The sequence below is a fragment of the Nesoenas mayeri genome (genome assembly GCF_963082525.1).
Source record: "Nesoenas mayeri genome assembly, chromosome: 4".
Taxonomy (NCBI): domain Eukaryota; kingdom Metazoa; phylum Chordata; class Aves; order Columbiformes; family Columbidae; genus Nesoenas; species Nesoenas mayeri.
In genome coordinates, this window is record NC_137540.1 from 44741833 (window position 1) to 44766515 (window position 24683).

Sequence of the window (24683 nt, forward strand, 5' to 3'; positions counted from 1 at the left end):
TGTGAAAAACAGTGATGGCTGGGGTTTTTTTGGTTGGTTGGTTGTGGGTTTTTTCATTTATTTGGTTTATTGGGTTTTGCGTGTGTGTGTGTGTTTTGTTGTTGTTTGTTTGTTTGTTTGTTTGTATTGGTGTTTATATGCAAGCTATGCCCTAAATAAAAGTATAATGAAACCTATTCTTATTATTCAAAAGTTATTCTGGACATTTGGTCATATTTTATTTTGAGTTTCAGTACAACAGAAAACTTTCTTTGACAACTAGTTGGATCTTTTATTTTGAATTCTTTTACTTGTTGAAAAATAATTCATTAGGTAGTATTATCTGTATTGTGAAAACACTTCTTAGACATCAAGGAAACATTATGAAAGTGTTGTTTTTCTGTATTAATAAGAAAACATATTAATTAGTAATTCTTTCAGAATACTGTCCTAATTGCTCTGAAAACACTTCATTTCTAACAGCAGTGAAGTGGTTGCATAAGATTTATTCTGTCTTTTGATTATTGCTTTCCCAGACACCAGTTTTCTAGCAATATGTGAATCAAATGCAAGATCTCTCTTCAAGAAGTAAAACAGAAACAATAAAAGTAAAGCCATAAGAGAGTTCTATTTAGAACCAGGCTGACTGCCTGGCCCTTAGATTCCCAACTGTCAGCAGACATCTGTGTAATAGACCTTTAATTCTGTTTGGAATAACAAAATACCTACCCTGTATCTTTGTGTTTCCTGGGCCTCCTGTGACAAAAAAAATCCCAACAAACACAGGCATTCTCACTAGGGGCTGTCACTGTTGTGCTTCAAATGCTGTCTCCTGTAGGATGAGGGACTGACTATTCCACTACTTCTATCAGATGTGCTGTTAAGAATCAAAACAAAAAAGTGTTATAAACAAATTTACACACACAGAAACTGCACCCACCCATGCTGATCCTTTCCTTGGAAGTTTCAGTGACTTTATGAGTTGTAAAAAGTTTACAGCCTCTTCTTCATCTCAACAGATAGGAGCATAAAAATGACCCAGAGGTACTATGGAAAAAAGGCCACAAAACAAAAAAAAAACCAAAACAAACACAAATTATCATCATCAGCAACAACAACAACAAAACCCCAAACAACATAAAACCAAAACTGAAAAACAAAACACAAAAAAGGGATAGATACTAGGAAGTTTTGTGCATAAAACTGTGCTTAACATGTACTATTACATGAATCATACAATCAGTAAGAATTTTCTATAATAAGTAGATGATTTAGACTTGGAGAGTTAGTTTAATTGCAAGTGGACTAAGAATAACTTGCAATTTTTTATTAGACCATTACAATGTTAATTAGACTAGCAATAAAACCCTGGTTTCATATATAATATGGACTCTTTTTCCCATAACAGCCTTTTGATGGTATCATCAGGGACAATTCCTTACTAATTATTCATTATTACCGAGCTTTTCCTGAAACAAGGTCTAATCTATTTGTTTAAAATCTTAGGTAACAGACACTATTTTTTTTTCCCCCAGAGGCTTCAATACTTTGTGGTACCTACCCTGTTTTTTTTTTCCTTTCTGTCACATCTCATAGGAGACTGCAAGTGCAACCCTTCTTCTAGTGACCATTCTCCCTCAGTACAAAAGCTGGGTTCTTGACATGTGGAGAAAAAGTTAGGGACAATAATGGGATTCATGAGAATTTAAAAGAAATAAAATTGTCTTGACAATTATAAAGCAAGGGTTATACCTAAAGAATAGAGTCCCATGGGGTTTTATTCTTGTTATAAGTTGTTATGCTTCTATTAATTCATAGATTCTTAAGGGTGACTAGTACTGAAACTATTGTATTGGTCTGTAAGATGGTCTTTAATTGACACGAAACTACTCTTAAAAACATGATTGGTCATAATAGATCACAAAAGAACAGGGCCATTTCAGAGTCAAGAACATTATGGCATACATTCACTGGTATTAACAGATGGAATAAGAACAGTCAAGCTGATAGTATGGTCAGAACTGAGGAAAGAAAGCATGTTGTCTGGGATTGGAAAGGAGAAAGGAATAATTTGGGGAGGAGATGGATTTCTAGGAGTTGTCCTGAAAAATTGCATTAACATCAAAATTGGTTCGGAGAGATGATCTGTGTGAATATAAATACTAATGAAGCAGGTCATATTTCTGCTTTTAAGCGAGGCAAAATTTATGGTGAGAGAGGTGTTGAATGTTGTTAAACTATCACGAAAAACTAGAAAATAGTGAACAAATTATTGGCATACTAGCTTCTCAGATGATCTGAAACAGAAGTCTGAGGATCTAAAGGTTTTATAATTGATTTAGTGCGTCTGTAGTAGCTATATTTCCTCATGCTGGATACAAACATCTACTTGAATATAGTATTTGTGGGATATGTCATTTTACATGACTTGATGGTTGTAAAGCATGCATGCATAATCTACAGATCTATGTAATATTTTAATGTAACTTTAAAAATAGTTTCAAAGGGCTTAATGAATCTTTTCCCTGTGAATTTTTAAGCATCTTATATGATTAAAAAGTGAACAAAAGTATATTATTAATTCACTCTAATAAGTTGTTAATTATGATTTTGATGTCATTCTTGCCCACATATGTTTTTCTGTTGTTACTAAGCCTACTTAGTCAATTGTAATCTGACTGGCTGCCTTGCTGTGTCCTAGCCTAACCTATGCTACTTTCCTAGGATTTGACTGCTATATTTTTAAATGCAGTTTTTACTGTATTAGCAGCTATTGGTTAGTAGAGGGGAAAAAAAGACATTGCCAGTTTCTTGAAACAAATTAATTATTATCAGACCCTTTGTCTTTCGAAGTGCACTGCATTGGATTAGTTCTATTTTACATTTCTACATCATATAAGTTAATCAGATAAAAGGTCCATCTACTCCAGTATCTATACTGATGAAGAGGATAAGAGCAGGACAAGGATATAGTGATACTTCCTCCAGGTATCATTCTAACAGTCCTTGGTTTCAGGATTTCCTGATGCTAAGTTGGGTTTTTGTGCTTGCTAGCACTAGGGAATCTTCTTGCTGTGAATCAGTGCAATTGTTGTCTACCTGTTTACAGTTTGTATAGGCAGTGCTCTGCTGCAAAAATATTCCACAGCCTAAGTTGTAAGGAAAAAATATCTTTTGTCTGAACCATACACCTGATAGTCGCATTGTATTGCCCCAACCTTTATATACATTATGAAAAACTGAATGATTGTACATATTGAAGAACAGCAAAGAGTATCTGTGTACATCTAAGCACTTTCAGGATGTAGAAATGAACATGCAATCAAAAGTCTTGTTGCAATTAAATGAAATCCTTGTGCACCCACACAACATAAGCAGAAAGAATAATAAGTCGACCTACTGTCTCTGAGTTGACCAAATCTCTTGTGTTGGTACAATTTTCTGCTAAATAGAAACTATTTGTACAGTTAAGAATGAAGTCAAATAAAAGACTGCTGCCTTTATATATTTACTTATAAAAATCATAAATCACAGAGAGTTCCATTGGATGAGGTTACTTTTGCAAATATTTAGCAGGCAAATTCACATTCTCCCACAACCTGAACAGCTGACAATAATGAGTCCTGTAGAAATTAAACATATATTGCTGTGTAATAGTGTAAAATAGATGTATGAAATCTAATATGCCAAAATCCTCAGCTGCCATGAATCACTGAAGCTATGCTGGTTTATATGAGCTGAAAATGAGACGTGTCTCAAATACTGTTTGGTTGTAACTTTCAGAGTAACCAGTATATGCATTTATGAATTACAAGATTTTCAAAATACACATACTTTAGTCAATGTTTGGTAATAGGGATGGTTTGGGTGGTAAGTATTTTATTCAATAGGGAAAATATTTTCTGTGACTATTATTAATATATGTACTTCTTTGCTGAATTTATTTTTCTTTCCATTAAAAATTCTAAAGGTTATTGACTTATACTGTCTTTTCCACCCTATTCTTTATTGCAATCTCTCAGACACATATTTGAGGTAGGAATAATATTTTTAATGAGTAAATTCATAAAAACACAAACTGGAATTCTTACTTAACACAGGCAAAAATTGGAGATACAGTACATGGGCTATAAGCCAGGCCATTACTTGAATATTTTTTCTTTCAAGAAATTTGGCTTTAGCATGTGTAATTTCCCAAACCTCAATGACAAGATGATAGACATTGGTAGTTCCTAACTATTTTAAAAATGTATTAATGATACTTAGAAAGTGCAGTTATTAGAAAAGAATTGAAGAACGGTCCGCCTGTATTACTACAGTTTGTGAACAAGATGTTTAAACAGAACAGTTTCTGAGCTTCTCTTTTAAATTCGTTGACCACATACCCTTATGTACTTGTGTATTATATTTTAAGGAACTTTTTATCATTATGTTTTTTTTCACTGCCGTTCAAGGGAAATAACCATTCCTTTCCATATGTCATAATTAATCAGATTAACATTATATAATTTCAAAAGTGGTCCAAAAGAAGAAAAATGAGCAATACTAACCATTTGTAGAGAGATGTGCTGTACACTGTAATACAGATTGATTACAACAGCATGTTTATTATGGATGATTCAGACTTACCTTCTAAAACACATAAGAAGAAAAGAGTAAAATCATTGCTGTGTATTATGCCTACTGAAATAAAATATATTTGCTTCATATCTATGCACTTCTACTAGCCTAATAGAAGAAGTAAATGTGCAAAGCACTCTTAAGTGAGCTATTCCAAATGCAATTACATTGTTGCATACAGTTACAGTTTAACTACAATAAATACCCTGATAATTGATAGTAATATATTCATTAATATTCTCTTTGCTGGTATATACAAAACAATGCTAAACTTTCTTGTTAATATGAAGTGTGCCATGAAGATGACCATCAATAAAACTATAAGGGTTCAAGATGTGGCAATATAAGGTCATATCCAGATTGTCAATATAATCAAGATTGTGATATCAGAAATAAATCATTGTAGGATAAGGTCAGGGTCAATTAGGCTAGAACTCTTCAGGGTGTTGCATACAGTGGGATCACTGTTCCTGCACAGAGGTCGTTCGGCTTCATTGGGGCTCAGATCAGAAATTAGTAGGAAGCAGGGAGGGATGGGCCCCTGTAGATGTGGTGGATTGCCGAGACTCATGTTTTAGAATTAAATCCATTAAGGGCGAATGATTTCTACAGCACAAGTACACTGTCTAAAACTTCCAGATAAAGCTGTAAATAATTCATTTGTACTATGCTAGTTTTTCATACAGGGGAAAAATGTAATGACTTAGAATGTAAAAAACATGTCATGGCTCATCCACTTGCACAGAAGTACTAATTTTTGCTAAGTTTCTAAGTCTGTCTCCTTGGAATAGAAGGAAATCATGATTATTTCCTGATGAGGCTGCTCATAGTCTTACATGAGTCACTTTGACTTCTTTGAAGCAATACAAAATTATTAAAATAAATCATTACTGCACTTTAAACATCATTACTCTTTCACTTTTGCAATGAGTTGTTTAGCAAACCTTACCAAAAACGTACTTCAGAATGGCAGTAAATGCAAAATTAATTTGAAGAGGGAAGCAGATATTTCTCAGAGTTTTGATCCATATTAGCCTAACTAAATTCTAAAGACTAACACTCTTCCCTCCCCGTAAAGAAAAACAAGAGATTAATTTATTAAAATTATTGCTATATTTAGCAGCTCATAAAATCACCAACGTGCACATTCCTGTGATTTAGATTTAATACAAATGTTTCAAAATAACATCTGAAAATTGCTCTCCATTTTTATTACAGGCCTAGTCAATAAAATATATACCTTTGGTATGTTTTATTGTATATAGCAAACCATTTTCATTATCATCAAAAATATATTTTAGCACTTGTGAATTACAGGGGACCTTAATTCATCAGAGAACCCACAATATTAGATACAGTATCTTAAACTGGCTCGTAAATATGTAGACATGATAAACATGTACATTTTATGTTGGAAATGGAAAGCGAAAGATCTTTGAGAATTCTAAATTTATTAATGATTAAGCTACTTAAACTATCTTTATGCTACTTTATTAGATGCATCATAAGACATTATTTTCATTGAAAATATGCTTTAAATAAGGCAAGTTTTGTAAGAATTTAAATAGTGTTTTTTCTTACATGAAAAACTTATTTTCTTATAAGGTGGTCATGCCTCCCTTGCTGTTCTGAAATCGCTACACAGAAAGCAATAAAATTACAGAGCTAAGCATCCTCCAAGGATGAAATCACAGTGAAGAAAGCTGTGATATACTTTATGCTATTAATCATGTATCATATCACATGATTTGATGATACCACAATAGAAGAGAGCTGGTTATTTACACAGTGGTTCTGACTGGGAAATGTAAACAAAGATGAGTCGAGCACCTCGGCAATGCATTGACTTGCTAGTTCATCTCCAGGGTTTTACAACGTTGTTCATCAGTTCCGTTGTCAACTTAACATGAGGCACCTATTTTTAAGGTAAGAAACTGGTCGGATGAAAAAGTCAGTGTTGTTTTCAAGTAAATATAAATCTGTTCCCTTTTAGTTCATTATGAAGTCAAGGGTAGACTAATCTATGATCCAAGAAAGATAGAATGCTGTTACTTCTCTACACAGTCTAAGGGATTAGGTAACATAGAGTGACTGTCGGTTTCTCTTATAAGACATATAAGCTCAAGAAAATCTCCAGTACAGCAAGTAATAATTGAAATTAACTGTTTAGGTAAAGTCCATGTTTTAATATAGATTAACAGAAGTCTGATGGCTATTCAAGAAACTCTTTTCTCCAGTCAAAGTGATTGGAATTGGCTTGGAAAAGCTCATGTGTACTTGAACATCAGTGTAGGTATGAACACTTGAGCATGAAAAAGTATGACAGTTGGAACATCTTTCCAGAACTAAACGCTCCTTCTCTTTAAGGTCAATTTGAAGGTGAATCCTGTTGTTGTGAATTGCTTTCCTCCATCAGAGGACTTCATTATGAACAGAGATTCATTGTTGCAGGAGACAGCTATTCCTCATTTCACAGTGTGCTCACTGAAGAGGTGCCTGTTCTCTGTGGAAAGTCCACATAGCAGGACCTGAGAGTCATGTGTTCCACCTTGTACCAGTGTCATAAGTAACATCTTCTCTTTTCTGTTATTTAAAACTGTCTAATTGTTCTAGGTTATTACACTATGTTCATCATTTTGGTAAACACCTAATTATTATTTTGTAAACCTTATCTGTGGCAGATTATGAAATAACCTATAGTCTCAGGTGGTCAAGTTGAGAAAGATGTTAAATTCTCATACTGTAAGTATTTATCATTTCCCAGGGTTTCATGAGGTTAAGGTTCCACTAACCAGAAAAAACTGTCATCCTCACCCACTGTCCCTCCTACATACATTAATCTTCCCCTCACAGAGGTTTAGAATTTCTGTGCTGTACACAAGTGAGAATGATCCTTCCTCACTTACGTTTTTAGGAGGTGTTTTCCCAGAAACTCCTTGGGGGCACCACCTGATTTAGTGAATTACTGTCTCTTCAGAAAGAATGGTAGTTTATATTTCTCTTCGCACCCCTTCTACACCTTTTTTCATGCCCAAATGACTTAGACTGATGGATCATGGCTCTCTGCTGTCCTTGCTATTTATTCTCCTGCCCTTGTAGCCTTGAAGATAATCAGTCAGATATATTTCTCATCCTAAAAGTTATTTTAAAATTGAGAAGTCTGTTGGGAATGCCATTCCCAGGAGGGCTGGTGAGGTTTATTCTCCAAAAAAATGAACAATAATGTCCATGTTAGGAACAAAGTTATAGAGATAGAGGGTACTTGTCAAAAATTCTGATGAATTTTCAATTTCTTACTTCGCATTTCACAATATATTTCATGATGGCCTGATTTCATCCTTTAAATAAGTTCTCAGAGGCTTTAGAATCATGACCTAGCCAAAACCAGCAGGCAGAAAGTGGTAGGAATAGTTTGGTGGTTTCTTTTATTGAGCCAGGCAATGTGGATACTTCTGCTTCAATCTGTTTCTAGTTGTTTATCTCCATTTAAGGAAAAAAAAAAAAGTATCCATGCATAATTTTGTAATTCCCTCAAGGATATCACTGTGTTGCTATATGAGAGATACAACATAGTATAATAGAATCTGTTTGACAGAGCTCTGTAATTTGAGTTCCCAAACACCATGCAAGGAATTTAATCAAAGTGCTTTCAATGTAGAAGAGATACTTCACTATAATATTTAACAGTAGGTCTAATAAAACAGATACTTTATTTGGATGACGTTGAGTGACAATAATAAGATTCTCATTTTCAGACAGAGTCCACCTTCACTTGATTGTTGTTTGTGATCAATGGAGAAGGTTTACTTCTCATCCTGTCTCCTGCATCATTAGAACTATCCTGGAAAAAAACATTTGCTGTACACAAATTGACAATAATTCTCTTGTATTCTCTTCTGAAGTTCTGGTTCAGGAGTCCATATATGATAGCATTAAGGCAACTGTTGAAATAGGCCATGTAATAACTAGATACAAACAACCACTCCGGAATCCTAGGGATTATAGTTTCTGGGTTGACAGCCACAGCAAGGCCTATGAAGTTCAAAGGAGCCCAGCAGACTGCGAACAGTACAAATACCACAAACATGGTTACAAAGTTTCTGAAGTCATGTGGTTTCAGTCTGGGGTTGTTATCTGGTTTAACCCTTCGCCTTACTTGAATAACGAGGATCCATATTCTCAAGTAACAGAAAGTAACTATGGCTATGGGAAGCAGGAAATGGAAAAACACAACTGCTATTGTATATGCTGAGCTCACAGACTGTGCAAATGTACATGAGTAAATCCGGGGGTCATATTGTAGCGATCCCACAAACAGATTGGGCACAATAGCAACAAATGTTAGCACCCAGATAAGAACAACATAGCACAACGAATTCTTGTCGCTGTACAGCTTGTCGTATTTGAGACTGTGGCAGATATAGCAGTACCGATTGATAGCGATGCCTGTAATATTGAAGATCGATCCAATGACACTTAGGCCCATCAAGAAGCCACTAATCTGGCAGTGAAGGTATCCCAGATTCCATCCGTTGTGAAATACAGATGTGAGGACCAGTGGATATGGGTAGATCGCTACGACCAAGTCGGCAACTGCCAGGCTTACAACAAACACATTTCCTGTAAAATAAATATTAAAAGGCAAGTATTAGTTTTTCTTGCACTCTTTTCTGTCATTTCTGTTCTCAATATATTAATGACCAGCTTCACTGGAACACTTTAAATGTAATTAGTTTCTACTTTCTATATCAAAATTACATGTCAGAAGTAAGACACTCATTTTTAATCTAAAAAGTAAGTAACGTAACTTAAGCTGTACTTTTAAAAAGAAAACTGTCTTTGATTTTAATTACCATGACCTAATATTTTTATCATCTCATTTATTTGGATTCTTCTGATCATACAGACACAGAATTTATACCAAATTAAAATATTAATAACTTTAAGCCCTGCTTTGGTTTTAAATAGATAGTGTCTCTTAAAAAATCAAATAATATGGTTAGTAGTCAGTTTCAAAACATTTACCTTCCATATTTAACTTAATTCCCATTCCTTACATTGCTCCTTAATTTTTTCAAGTCCTGAAATGAAAATATTTTTTCCACTTGTATTTCAAGCTCACTAATGTGACTTTAAAAAATCTTTTTTTTTTTTTTTTTTTTTTAATCCCATTGCCAGCAATTCATATTTTGGTAAGTAGCATCTTTGGAATTTTAAGTAAAAATTTCTAAGAGTCTAGCTGAGCACAAACTTAGTTGTCTTTCCTAAACTGAGAGACATACTTCTCATTAAAAGGGCTGATGCTGGGCAGTGATCAGGACAGTTCCCGAAGAGTAGCAATGCCATATTTTTCTCTGCCTCCCAACTGGAAAATTAAGCAATGATCCATTCTCTTGGTTCATTTGTTAATTTAAACAAAGACATTATTTTAGATTTGTTAATTCTCGACAGAACTTTTCTTCATAGAAAATTGAACTCATAATGTTTTGAATTAATCTTTTGAGCATAGATTATACATTCTTTTTTTAGTTGCTTAAATGATAACTCATATGAATTCCTCCTAGCCATTCTAGTTTCTAAAGAGAAGGTCACAATATACATCCATATAAATTTTGTTATTTTTTAAAAACTAACTACTACATGTATTGGTCTATTTATTCATGTCCATATCTACAGAAAACTATAAATGTGTATCGGTACGTACATGTGTGTAAGTAGATAAATCCAAGTGTATGCATGTAGACATAGCTCTGTGTGTTTGAGATTATATTTTGGAATTCTAAGATTATTTAGTGAAGATGAAATATGAGCTCCTATTGCAACCTATAAGAAAAATATATTGCTAGATTATGTAGAATTTCCTTATTAAGCCATAGTGGGCTTAGTGAACTCTTTTATGCATTTATTTTGAGCAGATAAAATATAAATAGATAAAAATAGGTTAAAAGGTAAAATTATCTATGGACCAATAGGACATTTTTACTGCTATAATTCTCAAACCAGTATTTTTTTTTAATATATTATCTCACATATCTTAAAATGCATATTCTCTTACTAATCACATGTTTTAAATGGCCAGGTAGAAATCTTAAATCCACATACACCTACAGAGAAAAGAATAGAAATTACCTAGCTTGGGATGACTCTTGTTGTTGTTTATTTTTTAATGTTGATACATGCATGAAGCATCACATTCGATATTTATACTGGCAGGTGGGACAAATGGCCTCAGTTAAAAGATTGCTACACTAGTTAAATATATTTTATATCTGGCTTCATAACTAACTTCCTCTTGATGGTTGTTGTAGTTGGTTTTTTTTTGCCCAGGAATTCACTGTCTGAAATACACTTATCCTGAAGGCTTTGGCAGAATTCCAGATCATTTCAACACAAATAGAATACCTCCTTTAAGCAGAAGACAACAAGTGAAAAAAACATTGTTTTCAGGATTTGTCCTTGACATAGCACAATCGATAAAATAATGGATAAAGAGACTGTATGAAACTCAGAGCTCTGTGTTTATCTTATGAATCAAGATGTGGAAAGTGAATGAAAAGTTGCTGTTGGCAGGGTTTTTTTTCCCTATCCAGAATATTGCAGGTTTGATTAAATGGCACTATAGAAACTCCAATGGAAAAAAAGAGCCAGGACATGTATTTATATGCAATACTTAAAAGAATCCTATTTACATTTGTTTAATTTTTTTCTGTTTAGCGGAAGACTGCCCATTCCAAGCTTCTCTCTCTGCCATCCACTGAAAATTTTCCTGGTGCTCTCCATTAATATTGTTAATATTATCAATATTTACACACTTGAGCCAAAAGGTTCAGCTATAAGAAAAAAGCTAAAAGTGTGTAGAGGTCTTCCCTTTGTTGAAATAAGACGTGTTATACTTATCTCTGAATACTTCTAGCAGCCCTGTGCTTTGGATGTAACTGAGTAACTGAGTCCAGGAAGAGTAGGTGCTCTGGCTTCAAATCAGCCAGATTTTAGGCTTCCATAAACTGGTGCACCATGGTTGTCCCAGCTTAACTTCTCAGTCAGCAGCCATAGAGCAACAAACTCTGAGAGTCTTGGAAATACAAGCTGCTTCATATGGAAATTGAAGGCTGGGAGGATATCCTGGGAGCCTGTCTTTTTTTTAAAAAAAATCATAAGCTTGGAAACGAAGTCTCAGGCTCTCAGCTTATGGTTAGCGTGTCAGCTGGATGACCAAAGCATTGGGCTAGAAACTGTCTGGAAAACAGATACCTGCTTGCAGAGAAGACTTTCAACCTGCCTTTCAGGTTTAACTTCAAACTTGAGTTCAGATACATTTTTCCTTGTGATCACAGAAACTTTTTCTTTAAGAACAGGAAGTTCAAATAAAAATGTGTTTGAGATTAGTTTGTTAGATATCTGGAGGTTCATTGTTTCATAGTCTAAAGTTGGATATGAAATTACTTTGAGCTTTCACGTGTTATATAATATACACTTTAATAATATGATCCTAGACGTAGGCACCTGCCGTAAGTGGAAAATGTGGATATTCTATTAAATTCCCATATATTTAATGGCATATTCTGAGATTAAACTGTTGTGTTTGTGGAACACCTGGTATTGTAGATGTGAGTTCCATTAAATATATATATATATAGGAAAAATTTAATTTTCATCTTCAGCATCAGGTTTGAACAGAATGCTATAAACAAAGCCTGAATTTCCATACTGAACCCTTTAAAAACCCACATAACCAAAATCTTGAATAACTTTTCCTTGAACAAAAAGTATTTGTTCTCTCTAGAGAGTGAGATCACATTGCTGTGAAAAAAACATGATTTATGTAACTTAAGAATGCATTACTGTGCATTAATACAAGTTGGCTGAACCGAGAAGGTAGAGGTTGAATTTCTTGACTTTGACGTAAGTCAAATTAACTTTAATCAACTTAAGCAGATGCGCTACAAATGTATGTGGGAATATAGATAACATATTTGTAACCAGCTTTAGCAGGCTATGCTCTTAGATGAATTCTAGAGCAACATTCCATTAAGTATTTTCACCATTCTTACTGAAAAAGATGCCTTTCTGCTCAGCACATAGTAACATCAGACCTACCTCCTGAATAAAAAGCTGGTTTAAATCAACAAAAAACTAACAAGTGCTCTCCCAGACACTTTGACTTCACCAAGAGCAAAATGCAACACGAACTGACTGTAATAACTTTGAGAGATTATTTAAAAATGCTTATGGGATTGTTTTGGTGTTAAAATGAATATAAGAACATCAAATAAGAACTATATGATGTTGTATATATTATGCAAACACAAATAGCTACTTGTATCTGTGTAGCATAGACAAATTACTATGTGGGTTCTTATTCCCCTAGATTTAGTGTTAATTATGTCCTTCAGTTAATGGGAATTAGGAAGTTTCCAGAAATGTCTAGCAACTTAAATAAGTGCAGAATATCAATTGAAAAAGTTACAGATACTTAGACTAAGTGATGTTGAATGCTTCCCATAGACTTAGACTGAAGGGCTGAGCACTTCATTAGCAGATCAAAAAGGATTAATTCTTTCTGCAATATTAGGAGAACTGATAGGGTCTGCAGAGCTCTTACCTGAAGTGCTGAGACTATGAAGTATTTAAACTCCTCCAAAACTTTTAGCTTGAGCAAAAAAAATATATATTGTAAAAAAGGGTAATGGCTCAACAAAATAACAATGTTTTGAATCATTAGGGACTCCAGCTAGAATTTTTTGGCACTAAGGAAATGTGAATTAATTGTAGAGAAGTTCTAATTTTGCTGGCAACACTGGTAGGGCTACTATTTCTCATCCCTTTTTTCCAAGATATTACGGTACCTACTATTGTTTGTACCAGGTTGCTGTTTCTATTTACCTATTTCAAATTATTTCCCACATAAATAATGTATCAGCTTATTATAACAAATGCCTTCCAGACACCATAGTGTTTTCATCATGTTGCTGCATTTTTAAGTATATAACATTTCCTATTTACACATTAGTGCTTCAGGTTGCACCAAATTTAACTGAGGGATACAGAATCTTTATGCTAACTGGAGAGATGCTTCTGCTTCTAGGTAAGACCAAATAGTACATGCAGCTACCATCAAAATAACGTACAAAGTTTTTGTTCCAATGGCCATCAACTTGGATCTCTAACGTTTATTTTTTAAGTATATCTTTAAGGAAATAAGACAGCGTAACCATTTGCGATGTTGGACCAGTTACACAATCAAACTTAATTTCTAACTACCAGGTCCATGCCATCCTTATCTACTTTTTTTTTATTATTGTTTGTCAGATATTTCCAGATACATTAACAGTCACTTGTGATTGTTTCATAACTGGGCTTAATTAACAGGATGTTTTGCTATAAATGTAGAACAGGTTTTCTAGAAGCTATAATGCATTCAAAAATAATATTGCCATGATTGTTATGACCACAGCTTTTACTTGTTAAACAGCACCGAGGTTTTTATTTACATTTTAAAGTACTAATTTCTGATCACTCAAATACTTCTACTGATTTTCTTCAAGGATAACTTACAGATTATTTTTAGCATTTTGAAGTGTTTCTCATTAATCCAGCCTTTCCTCAGAATGTGAATCTGGGGTTTTATGCTGCCAGTTGAAAATAAAACTAAGATTAGGTGCATGCCAATGAATTCCTGCAGCAGGAAGTAAAAAATTTAAATGTGGTACCTCATAGTTATAACTTAATACAGGATTGTACTAACACATCTACACCCAGCAAAAGTGACAACGTTGATAGATAGCAGATAAACCATCTGGTTTAGAAAACTAGTCACTGACCTTCACAACTGAACAGCAGGAGCAAATAAGTCTCTGATTGCAGAATATAAGTTATCACATGAAATAAGGCATTGGGCTAGTTTATGAAGAAAGGAAAATTAGAAAGCTAAGTGTAATACTTAATTGTCAAGGTTTAATTGCAAGGCGACAATAAACCATTGCAGGTGCTCTCTGTTAATCCCTCCACCCTCCCCAAAGTGGATAAAGTCCTCGCTAGGGGAAGGTGATAAGGAGGAAAAAGGGAGAGAGGCTTTTAAATTGGAAAAAGGTTTTAAAGGCTTTACAAATGGTACTAATAAATAGAGAAAATATACAAAATATACAAAACTAATCTTGAAATTCCTGGAGTAGAGCAGTGTTTAACCTCTCCAGTGGTGGGCAGAGCTGGCGTGGCTCCAGCAGCTGCAGGGCAGGCACCTGGAAGTCCTGGGTGGGACTGCACAGCAAACCAGAAACTGGATGCAGGGATGCAGGCCTGGGACCAGGCCTCAGATTTGCAGGCACCACTGGCAGGGTCCTCTTCAGATGCCAGCCATGGCAGGAGAGATTGAGACCTGTATGATCTCCCTCTTATATAGCGTGTATGACACATATGGGGTGGAATACTCAGTTGGTCAGTTTTAGTCACCTGTTCTGTCCACCCCTCCTTGCAAATATGCTCTCATGACACAATGTGTGAAATCTTATCAATATTCTTGGCTGTCATAGCAATAAATCTAAACATGAGCTTCTTCAGCATTTCATTGGCCACTCTTATTTATCTTGGAGCACAGTGTCCAAGAAACATGCAGGCAAAAATTCAGAAAAGTGCAGTTACTTAGAAGAACTTAGCTGAAAGGAAAATTCACTAAAAGATAATTGGTCTTGTTTTTAACAAAAACAGGACATTAATACAATATGCTTCATTTTGCCACTAAAAGCTGAACTTCTTCCTTACAAAGGCATTTTCTTAGGCTTGCCTACTGGTCATGCCTCTGCTTCTCTCACGGCTGTTTCCATGCACAAAATGGTGTCTCAATGACAGGTTAACACTAGATTTGTTTCATATTCCAGGAACATTTTTGCTCTGAATGTTGTTCCATTAACATTGGTATTTCACTTCTAAAACATCACAAACAACTATAAAGCCAAGTATTGAAAGTTGTTTTTGTGAGTGCCTAATGAAAACTTAATGTCCTTCTTCATGTACCTGGAGACAGAGCTCAACTCTACATGCTCAGTAACTCTTCTCCCTGTGACCTAAACCAGTCATAATGTTTCAAGAAAAGGAAGACCTGCCCATAATCTTGCTAGGCAGCACAGTTCGGGATTCCACAGAGGCTGCGTGCAATAAAAATTATTAAGTGAAAATACCTGTAAGTGGGGTCATTGGCCACTGTTTCTTAGGCAAAATCCCAAAGCCAAGTAAGGCTACCTAGGTAAGTGAGCATGCAGACAGCCTCAGCTTCACTGAAGAAAGATTTGAAAGGTTTAAGAAACTAACAGTCCTTGGAGGTCAGCATCAAAATAGCACAAAACAGCTGAGCAGAAATGTAGGAATAAATATTACATAAGCTCCATTTACTCCTGGGAGCCTCATTCTCTTTACAGATCATAATATCAACTCCCTTAGATCTGAAAAGCCTATTTTTAAACTAAAGGCACTATTTATAAACCTGACCTGAATCAAGAAGTCCATGTGCACATTAAATTTTAATAGTGTGATGGGCCTGTGGGTTTTGCTTCTCACTAGCAAATTAACCCTGATGCTCCAGGTAGTGATGCAGGGAAATTTGAAAGGCTTAAAGCCCACAATGAATCTTTTAGCTTTAATCACATGCAGGAAAACCTTTCTCATTCCTTTTGAGGTGAAAAACGACCTTGTATTACTTAGCAATTTTCATAAAACCTCATTCAAATGTACATCTCTGTCACATAACGGAAGGGATTTTCAGACCTTCTATTAATATCATTTGGTTGGGACAGTAATGAAACCAGCTGTGTAATTACAGACATGGCAATTGCCTGCAGCTGTAATGATGTCAGGTAGCTAGCTTGTTAGCACTGAGCAGAGAGTATGAAATATTTATGGTTTGAACTCATTTATAATCTTACTAAGGTAGAAATTCTGAGTATCATGGACAAGTTCAGATCCTGGAGGGACCTAAGTAACCTCAATTGTTAACTACAGTTGATAGAAATTCACAGTGCTGAGTCTTACAGGTCTGGTCAGCTGGAGAACTATATAACAGTATATTTGAGAGATATGAAAGAACAGATTTGTTAAAGATTATGTTATCAGAATGATCCATATTGTAATACTTTATTCCAGGCTGCTGCAAGTTGAAGAAAATTTGACATAATCAGCACAGCATAAATGAAAGATCATTCTGATGCACTCTGAAAATAAAATGTTATACTGTATTTAGATTATAGTAATTATCATAAAGAAACTTGCAGTGAAGCTGCAGCAACAATTTAATTTGAAATGCCTATGCCATCTTCTGGCCAAAAAGATTAGATGCATGAAAGAGTAATTGGCAGAAAATGGCAGCATGGAATTGTATAATACTCAGAATAAAGGAAAGGAGGATTTTGATGTCAGGACCAAGTTGACTGTAGCCAAACAGTATGTAGATGCGATTAAGTAGTTTTGCAGATATGCCAAACAGCGCACAGTTTTCTGTGACTTTAGCACCTGCCATCTTTTTCTGCAGTCCCATGGCACATGTGTGAGACAGCTACTGCTCTCCTTCTTACAATCTAAAAATATTTGGCACTGCTATTTTTGGTGGTTCAGTCATGAGAGGAAAGCGATGTGAGTTTTGCTGTCAGGCAGAGAAAGGAATTGAATCCATATGCTGGATGAGTGCTACAGACTTGGGGATGTACCTTGCCTCTGGCAGTTCTGTATGACATGTCAGAGCTTCTTTGAAAATATCTCTTGTATTGGACCTCTCGCATGATAGGACTACTTAATTTGTACTAGGCAGTAGGTTTAGTATGTGCACAGGATATTGAATATCTCAGTACTGGCAAGACTGAGGTATTTCTGGGTATGCACAATTGTGCCTAATGTAGGAACAGACAGAAGTTGACTGAAGATCTTTTTGTGGACCTACACTTAAAAATCAAGTGTTGTTCAGGGCTTGGGTGTTTTGTAAGGATTTTTAAGAAGTGCAGTTTTGAAAAGGACTTCAAATAATAGCAGTCAGAACTATCAGTGAACCTCAAGATACAGTCATCTTTCTGTTACATTATGCAGTGCCAAGAAATATTTTGCTTTGAGACTCTACATAGTAGGTTTACTTCCAAGATATTTTGCTTTAGAAGCAGCAGCAAATTGAGCAAGGCTTCTCTTCTTTTATGGAACCCTCTAAAATTTGATCAGAGTAATATCTAACTAATACGTACTTACTTTGGTAACAAGATTGTAAGAAACTGGCACTGTCATACAGTTTTGTAGTTTTATAATACTGAAATATTAGATGAAAGTGGCTCTTGTTAAATAAATGGTCCTGAAATTGAAGTCAACAATTCAGGTTTTAAACACTTAATTGACAAATCTCCAGTAGATGTTGATAAAATAAACAGTTCAATTGCTGTTTGACAAAAGTTTGAAGTGATGCACTCATATTTCCTGACACTCAGAATTAATATCACTATAGTTATATGCCCCATTCAGTATCTATTAGTGTTTTATTAAGTTCTATCGGTGTTTTTCACCAAAATATGAAGTCATGACAATTAATCCAGTCAGACATAATTCTGTTTAAATGATTAACTTAGGTTTTGTTTGTCCACCCAGCCAAGGATGAACTAAGACATAAAATAAAACAGCAAGAAGGCTTGTAATGACAGTGAAGTGAGTGAACAAACCCTGCTGTCTTGCAGGCAGAAGTTAGAACCCAGGGCAGTGAGGCGTGGTGGTGGATGTCTGGAGTTCTGCAACCCTGGTTTTGGCTTTGGTAGCTGCCTGGACTGCTCCTTCTACAGTTCACTGGGCTGGTGTGTTTTCAATGTCAGGACATCTATTCCCTTTGAATATCATCCCATTTTACCATGATGACAATATTTTGGAGACCAAACAGATTTGCCTGAGTAACTTATCCACTTTCACAGAAGGGAATTATATTACTGCTTCTGATTTGATCTTTTCTATCTCTAATTTCTATGATTCATTTGGAGGGAAAAAAATCCTGTGGAACAGTCTGTTTTCCAACAAGGTGTTGCCTAGATGTCACAGAACGCTAAGGTTGTCATCACAGTTCAGCAAGCTGTATGAAACCGATTAGAATAACAATACTGCTGATGTCAGAGGATCATGCTACTGAACTGCATCGCAGCAGGATCAGCTAAGGGTACTTTTTCAACCCTTCAACTGTATCTGCATTAAAGACTGGAAATAAATGGAAGGACAAAAATGGTACTATCACAGTAATATCACCGCTCAGATAAATAAAACTAATAATACAGTTCGGAAACTAAAACAAATGGAAGGGGAAAAGTGGAAAAAGGCTAAGAGGTATGCTTGTGAAATATAATTATGTTTTGTATTTGTACAAAATCTCATAGATCAGTCAGGATCAATGCTGGAAAATGTTATTATACAGCCAAATCCTTTCCCCTTGACAAAACAAGTAGGAGAAAACAGGAGAGTGAAGGTGCAACCACATAACTGACAGCAGACTTCTATACTGTATATAATATTGCAAACTTGAAATCCCTTTCCTGAATCTCTTTGAAAGTCACAGTTTCATGTAACAGGATTTTGTGGCTGAATTTATCCATGGAATTATTCATGGGAAGAAAAAGAAGTTAAAAAAACTCTTCAGTGTACAAAATAATCAATTTTTTTTCCTGTTGTGACTAAGAACAGTATAGGTGGTCATTCAGTTAATCCCACATTTGATTACAGAGTTCAGAGTAGACAGCAAAGCTAAAGAAAGGAGTCCTTAAAACAGTCTTCTCAGTTCTTTCTCCTAAAATCAGCAATGGTAGGACTTCTGCCAGGAAACTGGAAAATATCACTATAGAAAATATCACTTACATAAAGTTAAACACATATTTACTCTCCCTTCCTCTACCCATTCTCTAGTCCTCTATTAATTTTCTTCCTTTTCTTATTTATTCCATCATTGCATGTCTTACTGCTTTACAAGCCAAAATATTTTACGTTTATACCAGGAGCCTTTTTCATCCCTTCTTTCCTCTTTTTTTTTGTCCCAGGTTCCTTTAAAAAGGTGAGAAGGTTCTCATGTGACACTTCCACCTTAGTAGTTTGAGGATTTTTAGGGGATATTCCATAGTGTCATTTTCAAAGACCCAGCTGCCTCCAGTTCTTCCTGCCTCCATCTAATTTCTTCATTTTCTCTTTTGTGCTACAGCAAAAATCCAGAAGTTGGGTGGTTCCAGACCACTGGGGGACAAGTGAAACAATATCAAATAACATGGGGAATTCACTAGAATAAGTGTGATTTTAATTGCAATAATAGTGGGTTCTGTTCATTAAATTAACTGATGGTATCAAGAACTCCTGGTCTTCTATAGCATCAGAATTGCATTTAGCACTGGAAACAAAAAGAAGGACAAAGAAGTGGAACTTGTATACACATGGCAGCAAGGCCAAGGATCTTAATACCTGTCTAATGTTTGTCTATTCCTCTTTATGAAAGGGAAATGGGAAAACAACAGTTCTGATTAAGAGAGGGTAAGATCCCATGATATGTAGTTCCTTTCCTCTATTAAAAAATTTATAAAACCTGAGAAATTTACTCCAGTTATTGGACCAGAATAGACTGTTGTAGTCCAACCCTGGAACACCTACACTGTCCTCCCATGTCTGTGTATATCTGCAGCCTGCCAGCAGAATCCCTTTCTTAGCATGTGTCTTTGCAATTTGGTGAGCACTACATCAACTGCAGGGTTCTGCACCTGCCACGCTGGGGTAAAAATGCAGTAAGGAATACAAATTAAACCTAAACTGGTTACCCTGAGTGTCAAGCAAATTCAAAATACAACAAAGCAACAATTTAGGTTTCAGACAAGTTTCTTAGAGCATGTTGGTGTGAGAAATCTATTCAGGATTGCTGCAGCAAGCAATTAAAATGATAACCCTAGCAATTTAAGTGTGTCAAAAACATAGAAGCATTAGTATATTTTCCCCCTCTGTATTATTTAAAAACCCATCAATTTAGATATAAGATACAGGATAGATTATTAATGAATTAGGTAGTATATGCACTATTCTCCTGATTCATTCAGGTAATTAATTACCAAATTTTAGCACCTGTATAGTATAGTTCACTCAGAAATAATATTTGTTTGCTAATATGAGATGTATATTTTAAACTAGCCTCCTGACTGCAGGTTACACTTGAAATTTTATATTAAAGGAGAAGGAATGAAGACTTTGCTATACCTTAGGTAAAATCTGTATTTTAATTTGTACCAAAAAGTTGGGGGAAATATAAAATTTCTCTGCACCTAAACTTTTTTCCTTTTATTTCCAAAGGATCTAATTTCTAGTGCTCTAACAGAACTAGAATGGATTTGGAGAAAAAAGTTTCTCAGTTCTCTAATGCTATCTCCTTTTCAATAGTCTATAGAGATCTTAAGAGAAACTTTAACATTTATGGCATTTGAATGAACATAAAAATATTTTCATTTATTTTAAGGGTTCCCAGGATTCTTATCTTTGTACAATTTAGCTTCTTCATCACAAAAGCAACTGGAAGTACAGATGAAATAACAGAGAAAAAATTACTATAAAGAACTTACATAACTTTAAATAAAATATTCTGAAGTCATTATTCCTTTAATTCTTCAGACAAATAAAGACCTAAGGGCTTTTTTTTAAGTATTTCTTCTGGGCAGCCTCAAATATACACTGCGACTTTACTGCAGGCAAAAAATGAAGTTATTCTAAATTAATGCTGATACTTTTACAGTGTTCAGTGATATGAGAAGTACTGCATCCTCTAGTTATTCTGCTACAGGATTCATGATGGTATTTAAAAACATTACAATGGTTTAAATAATTTTAAATAGAATGTTTAAAACAAGAACTGTAACCCTACCTAAGCTCTTCATAGTATGAAATGTTTGGAATGCCCTCCATAAATGGGTCAATCGATATTTACTGCATATGACAGAATATGGAAACAGGACTCTTGGCTTGCATAAACTGTTACACTTGCAGTTAATAAATATCGCTCCAATAAATCTTAACTATTTTTTTGCCCTCAGACTGAATGATAAATCTTCCACAGATGTTGGCCATGGTTTGACCAGGCTCTAGAAGTTACAATGAGAAGGGGAATTCATTTATTGCTTGGTGCTTTTTTTTTTTTTCTCCTTTCATGATGACATTTTTCACACAGCACAGAATAATATTTTTAATCAATAATTATTTGAGAGAACATTGTAAGAGAAATAGTCAGGTATGATTGCTCTTTGACATCATAGAAGACTTCAGGTACTTCTACAACGTACCTTGATGAGCCTGCATAACTAAGGTCAACCTCGTACAGGACCTTCCTTCTCTTTAGTAAATACTGACATGTAACTTCAAAATATTACAATATCCTCTTGGTTAGTTAATTAGCAAATTCATTACTTTTATATTCAAGGCATATTAGAAATGAAATGGTGTTTGGATTTGTGCCTTTTATCTTAAGAGTATTAAATTAAGTTCTTTACTAAGAGCTCATGTACATGGAGACATAATTTAGCATGCTGATCAATTTGCCAAACTGTTGCATCCTTAGAAGCAGGCTTTTGACTGGAAGCAGTTGGTTAAAATAATTATTGAGCTTACTCCACTGACATCAGATAAGTTGAAGTATCGTAAGTGAGCAAATAAGTGTCTCTGTGTATTGACGGTATCTCATAATTTTATTACTGAATTATTATTTCTCTCCACCTTGTTTTAGCTACTTCTCTTTCTCTGGATTTTTCCTTCATGATGAGTGGTGTGAAATTTTTCAGAAAGCATGTATTTTTCTATTGGTTAAGTCTAAACTGTCTGTTTATCAACAAATGCAGTCAAAGGACAATGAAGCTCTGGCACGAGTTAATAAGAAAGAAATATATAAATGCTGTTGACTTTCAGTACCTACATTTGTCTTCTGAACTTATTGCTCAGGGTTCTTATTTAACCTGCAGCACCAGAAAAGTCTGTCCAGTACAATGAAATATAATATTAAAACCAATACTTGCTGTCAAAAATATTGGATTTTGTATTATAATAATTTCAGTATGGTAGCATTTAAAAGCTATGCTATGATACCTAATCCGATGCATTTGTACCCATTGATTTTTGTTATGACTCAGAAATATCCTAACTACTCACCTTGATAATCCAAACACGATTTGTAAAATCAAGTTCGATACCTCCAGTGTAAAAAATGTGAACCCTTTCACTGTGTGAAAATAAAACAGATTTGAAAATAAAATAAAACCTTAGTCTCATAATACTAAGTATATAATATCTTGGCTACTGGAGGTCCTTTGCTTTCATAATGGCTATATTTTTCTTCTACTTCTTTCTATCTTTGTTTAAATGTTAGAGGGAGTCTTACAAAAAAAGCTTCTAAGCAAGCTGAAAAGCTAAATATAGACAGCTAAAGATAGTATCCTTTGAAATATTCAGTAAAAACTTTGCTTGTTCTCCTTCTGAACCTTACTCCAGAGTTCTTCATCTTTTTTTAGATACAGGTTTTTAGTGTACCAACATACTTCATTATTTAACAAAATTTAGCAAATCAGAAGTCAACACTTCTGCTTAGGAAGCTAAAAATAAAGAACGCACCCAAAGAAAGGTGGGACAATTATCTCAATGAATATATATATATAAAATCCTTATCCTGAAGAGATGTCAGAAAGAAGAGATTCTCTACTATCACTGTATGTCAGTACACAGATGCAGCATATTTATCCTATGTTGCCAAACCTGACCTGAAGTTTATTACGAAAAGGATACAAGTAGTGAGCAAATGATGTGGTAGCCTTAGCTTCAGACAGCACCAAACAGTGCCTTTGCTTTTCTTTACTTTTGTCTGTTAGGGAATAATCTCCTTATTTTTTAAACAGTAACCTTGTAAAATGGAAGAAAGTGTCTTCAACATCTCAGCTAAAGCCTCCCAGATTTTCTTACTTTAATTTCAGAAACATCTGCATTTAGCTTTGTAGGTGAAAAGCTTCCTTCGACTGTTTTAAAAGTGAAATACGGCTTGAGCTCCTCAGAGAGCCACCTTAGCTGTTTGCATGTATGACCACAAAAAGGTCTGCTTTGGCAGATTAATGCATTTTGTAACGTAACAGCAGAAGGGCTTTCCCAAAAGATCTGAGAATCCTTTACTCTTTGGAAAGATACGTAAACCCAGGCTAATAGCCTTAATTTGTGTGAAATAAAACTGGTCAGTCCATGATGCAGAAGGAAGTTTTTTGTAACGTGTAAAAATACTCCTTCAAACTCTTGCATTAAATTGTGTGTGTCAGTCACAACCACCAGTGGGTAATCACAGTATTTGCTGTTATTATAGTTGTTGACTTGAATATAGACTTGAATTAATATTTTAGGAAAGTCTAAGGGGATTTTTTTAATAAATTCCAGTACCTGGAAGAGGAAAGTGTCACTTCTTTACAATCTTTTTAGGTATATTTTGTTAACAAAGTCAAGCTTCCTGTAAATTTGGTGTGGCATGAAGTTGAGCTAGCCAGAGCTTTAAAACAGAACTATTAACCTTCTTCTTACAGTGAATTCAATGAAGAAAACCACTTAGACAGAGAAGAATAAAAATAAACCAGTTTCTCCCTGCCTTTTTTGTATTTTCAGGACAGATCCTTTTTTTCCAGGATTGATTTCAGTCGGTTCAAGGACTTTGATAGTCTCCTGTGGTCCTCTTCTCCTAATTTCTTAGGCCTGATCTGTTTTCTGTTCTTCTCAGACACGTCAGTCCCTGCTGCAGCTGCAAGCTCTCTTTTTCTTGATGCTTTCCTGTGGCTGGTCTTCCTCTTGGCCAGTGTTTGCTTTTTTTTGATGCTGCTCAGCTGCTTCTGAGGGACAGAGTAATCTCCCCTTCCTTCTGGGGGATCAACCTCACCCCAGTATGCCTTTACTAACAGACTCTAGCACACAGTGTGAGAAAAAAAGGAAACACCTTTAGTTTGACTCAAGAAAGAGAACAGTGGTTACACTTTTAATGTTCCAGAAAGTTTCCTGAAAAAGTTTCTTTTAAATCTTCATGGAACTAAAAACTTATGCCAAACTGCCAAGTCAAA

The 24683-nt window shown here is 34.9% G+C and overlaps 1 protein-coding gene across 1 annotated transcript in view; it reads right to left on the reverse strand.

The window, feature by feature from the left end:
- Positions 1–8350: 8350 nt before the first annotated feature.
- MTNR1A (melatonin receptor 1A) overlaps positions 8351–24683 on the reverse strand; it is a gene marked incomplete at both ends in the record, with an annotated part of 54131 nt that continues 37798 nt past the window's right edge. The window contains one exon of the mRNA XM_080344178.1: positions 8351–9219. Coding sequence (XP_080200304.1) covers positions 8351–9219 — 869 coding nt within the window. The remainder of the gene's footprint in view (positions 9220–24683) is intronic.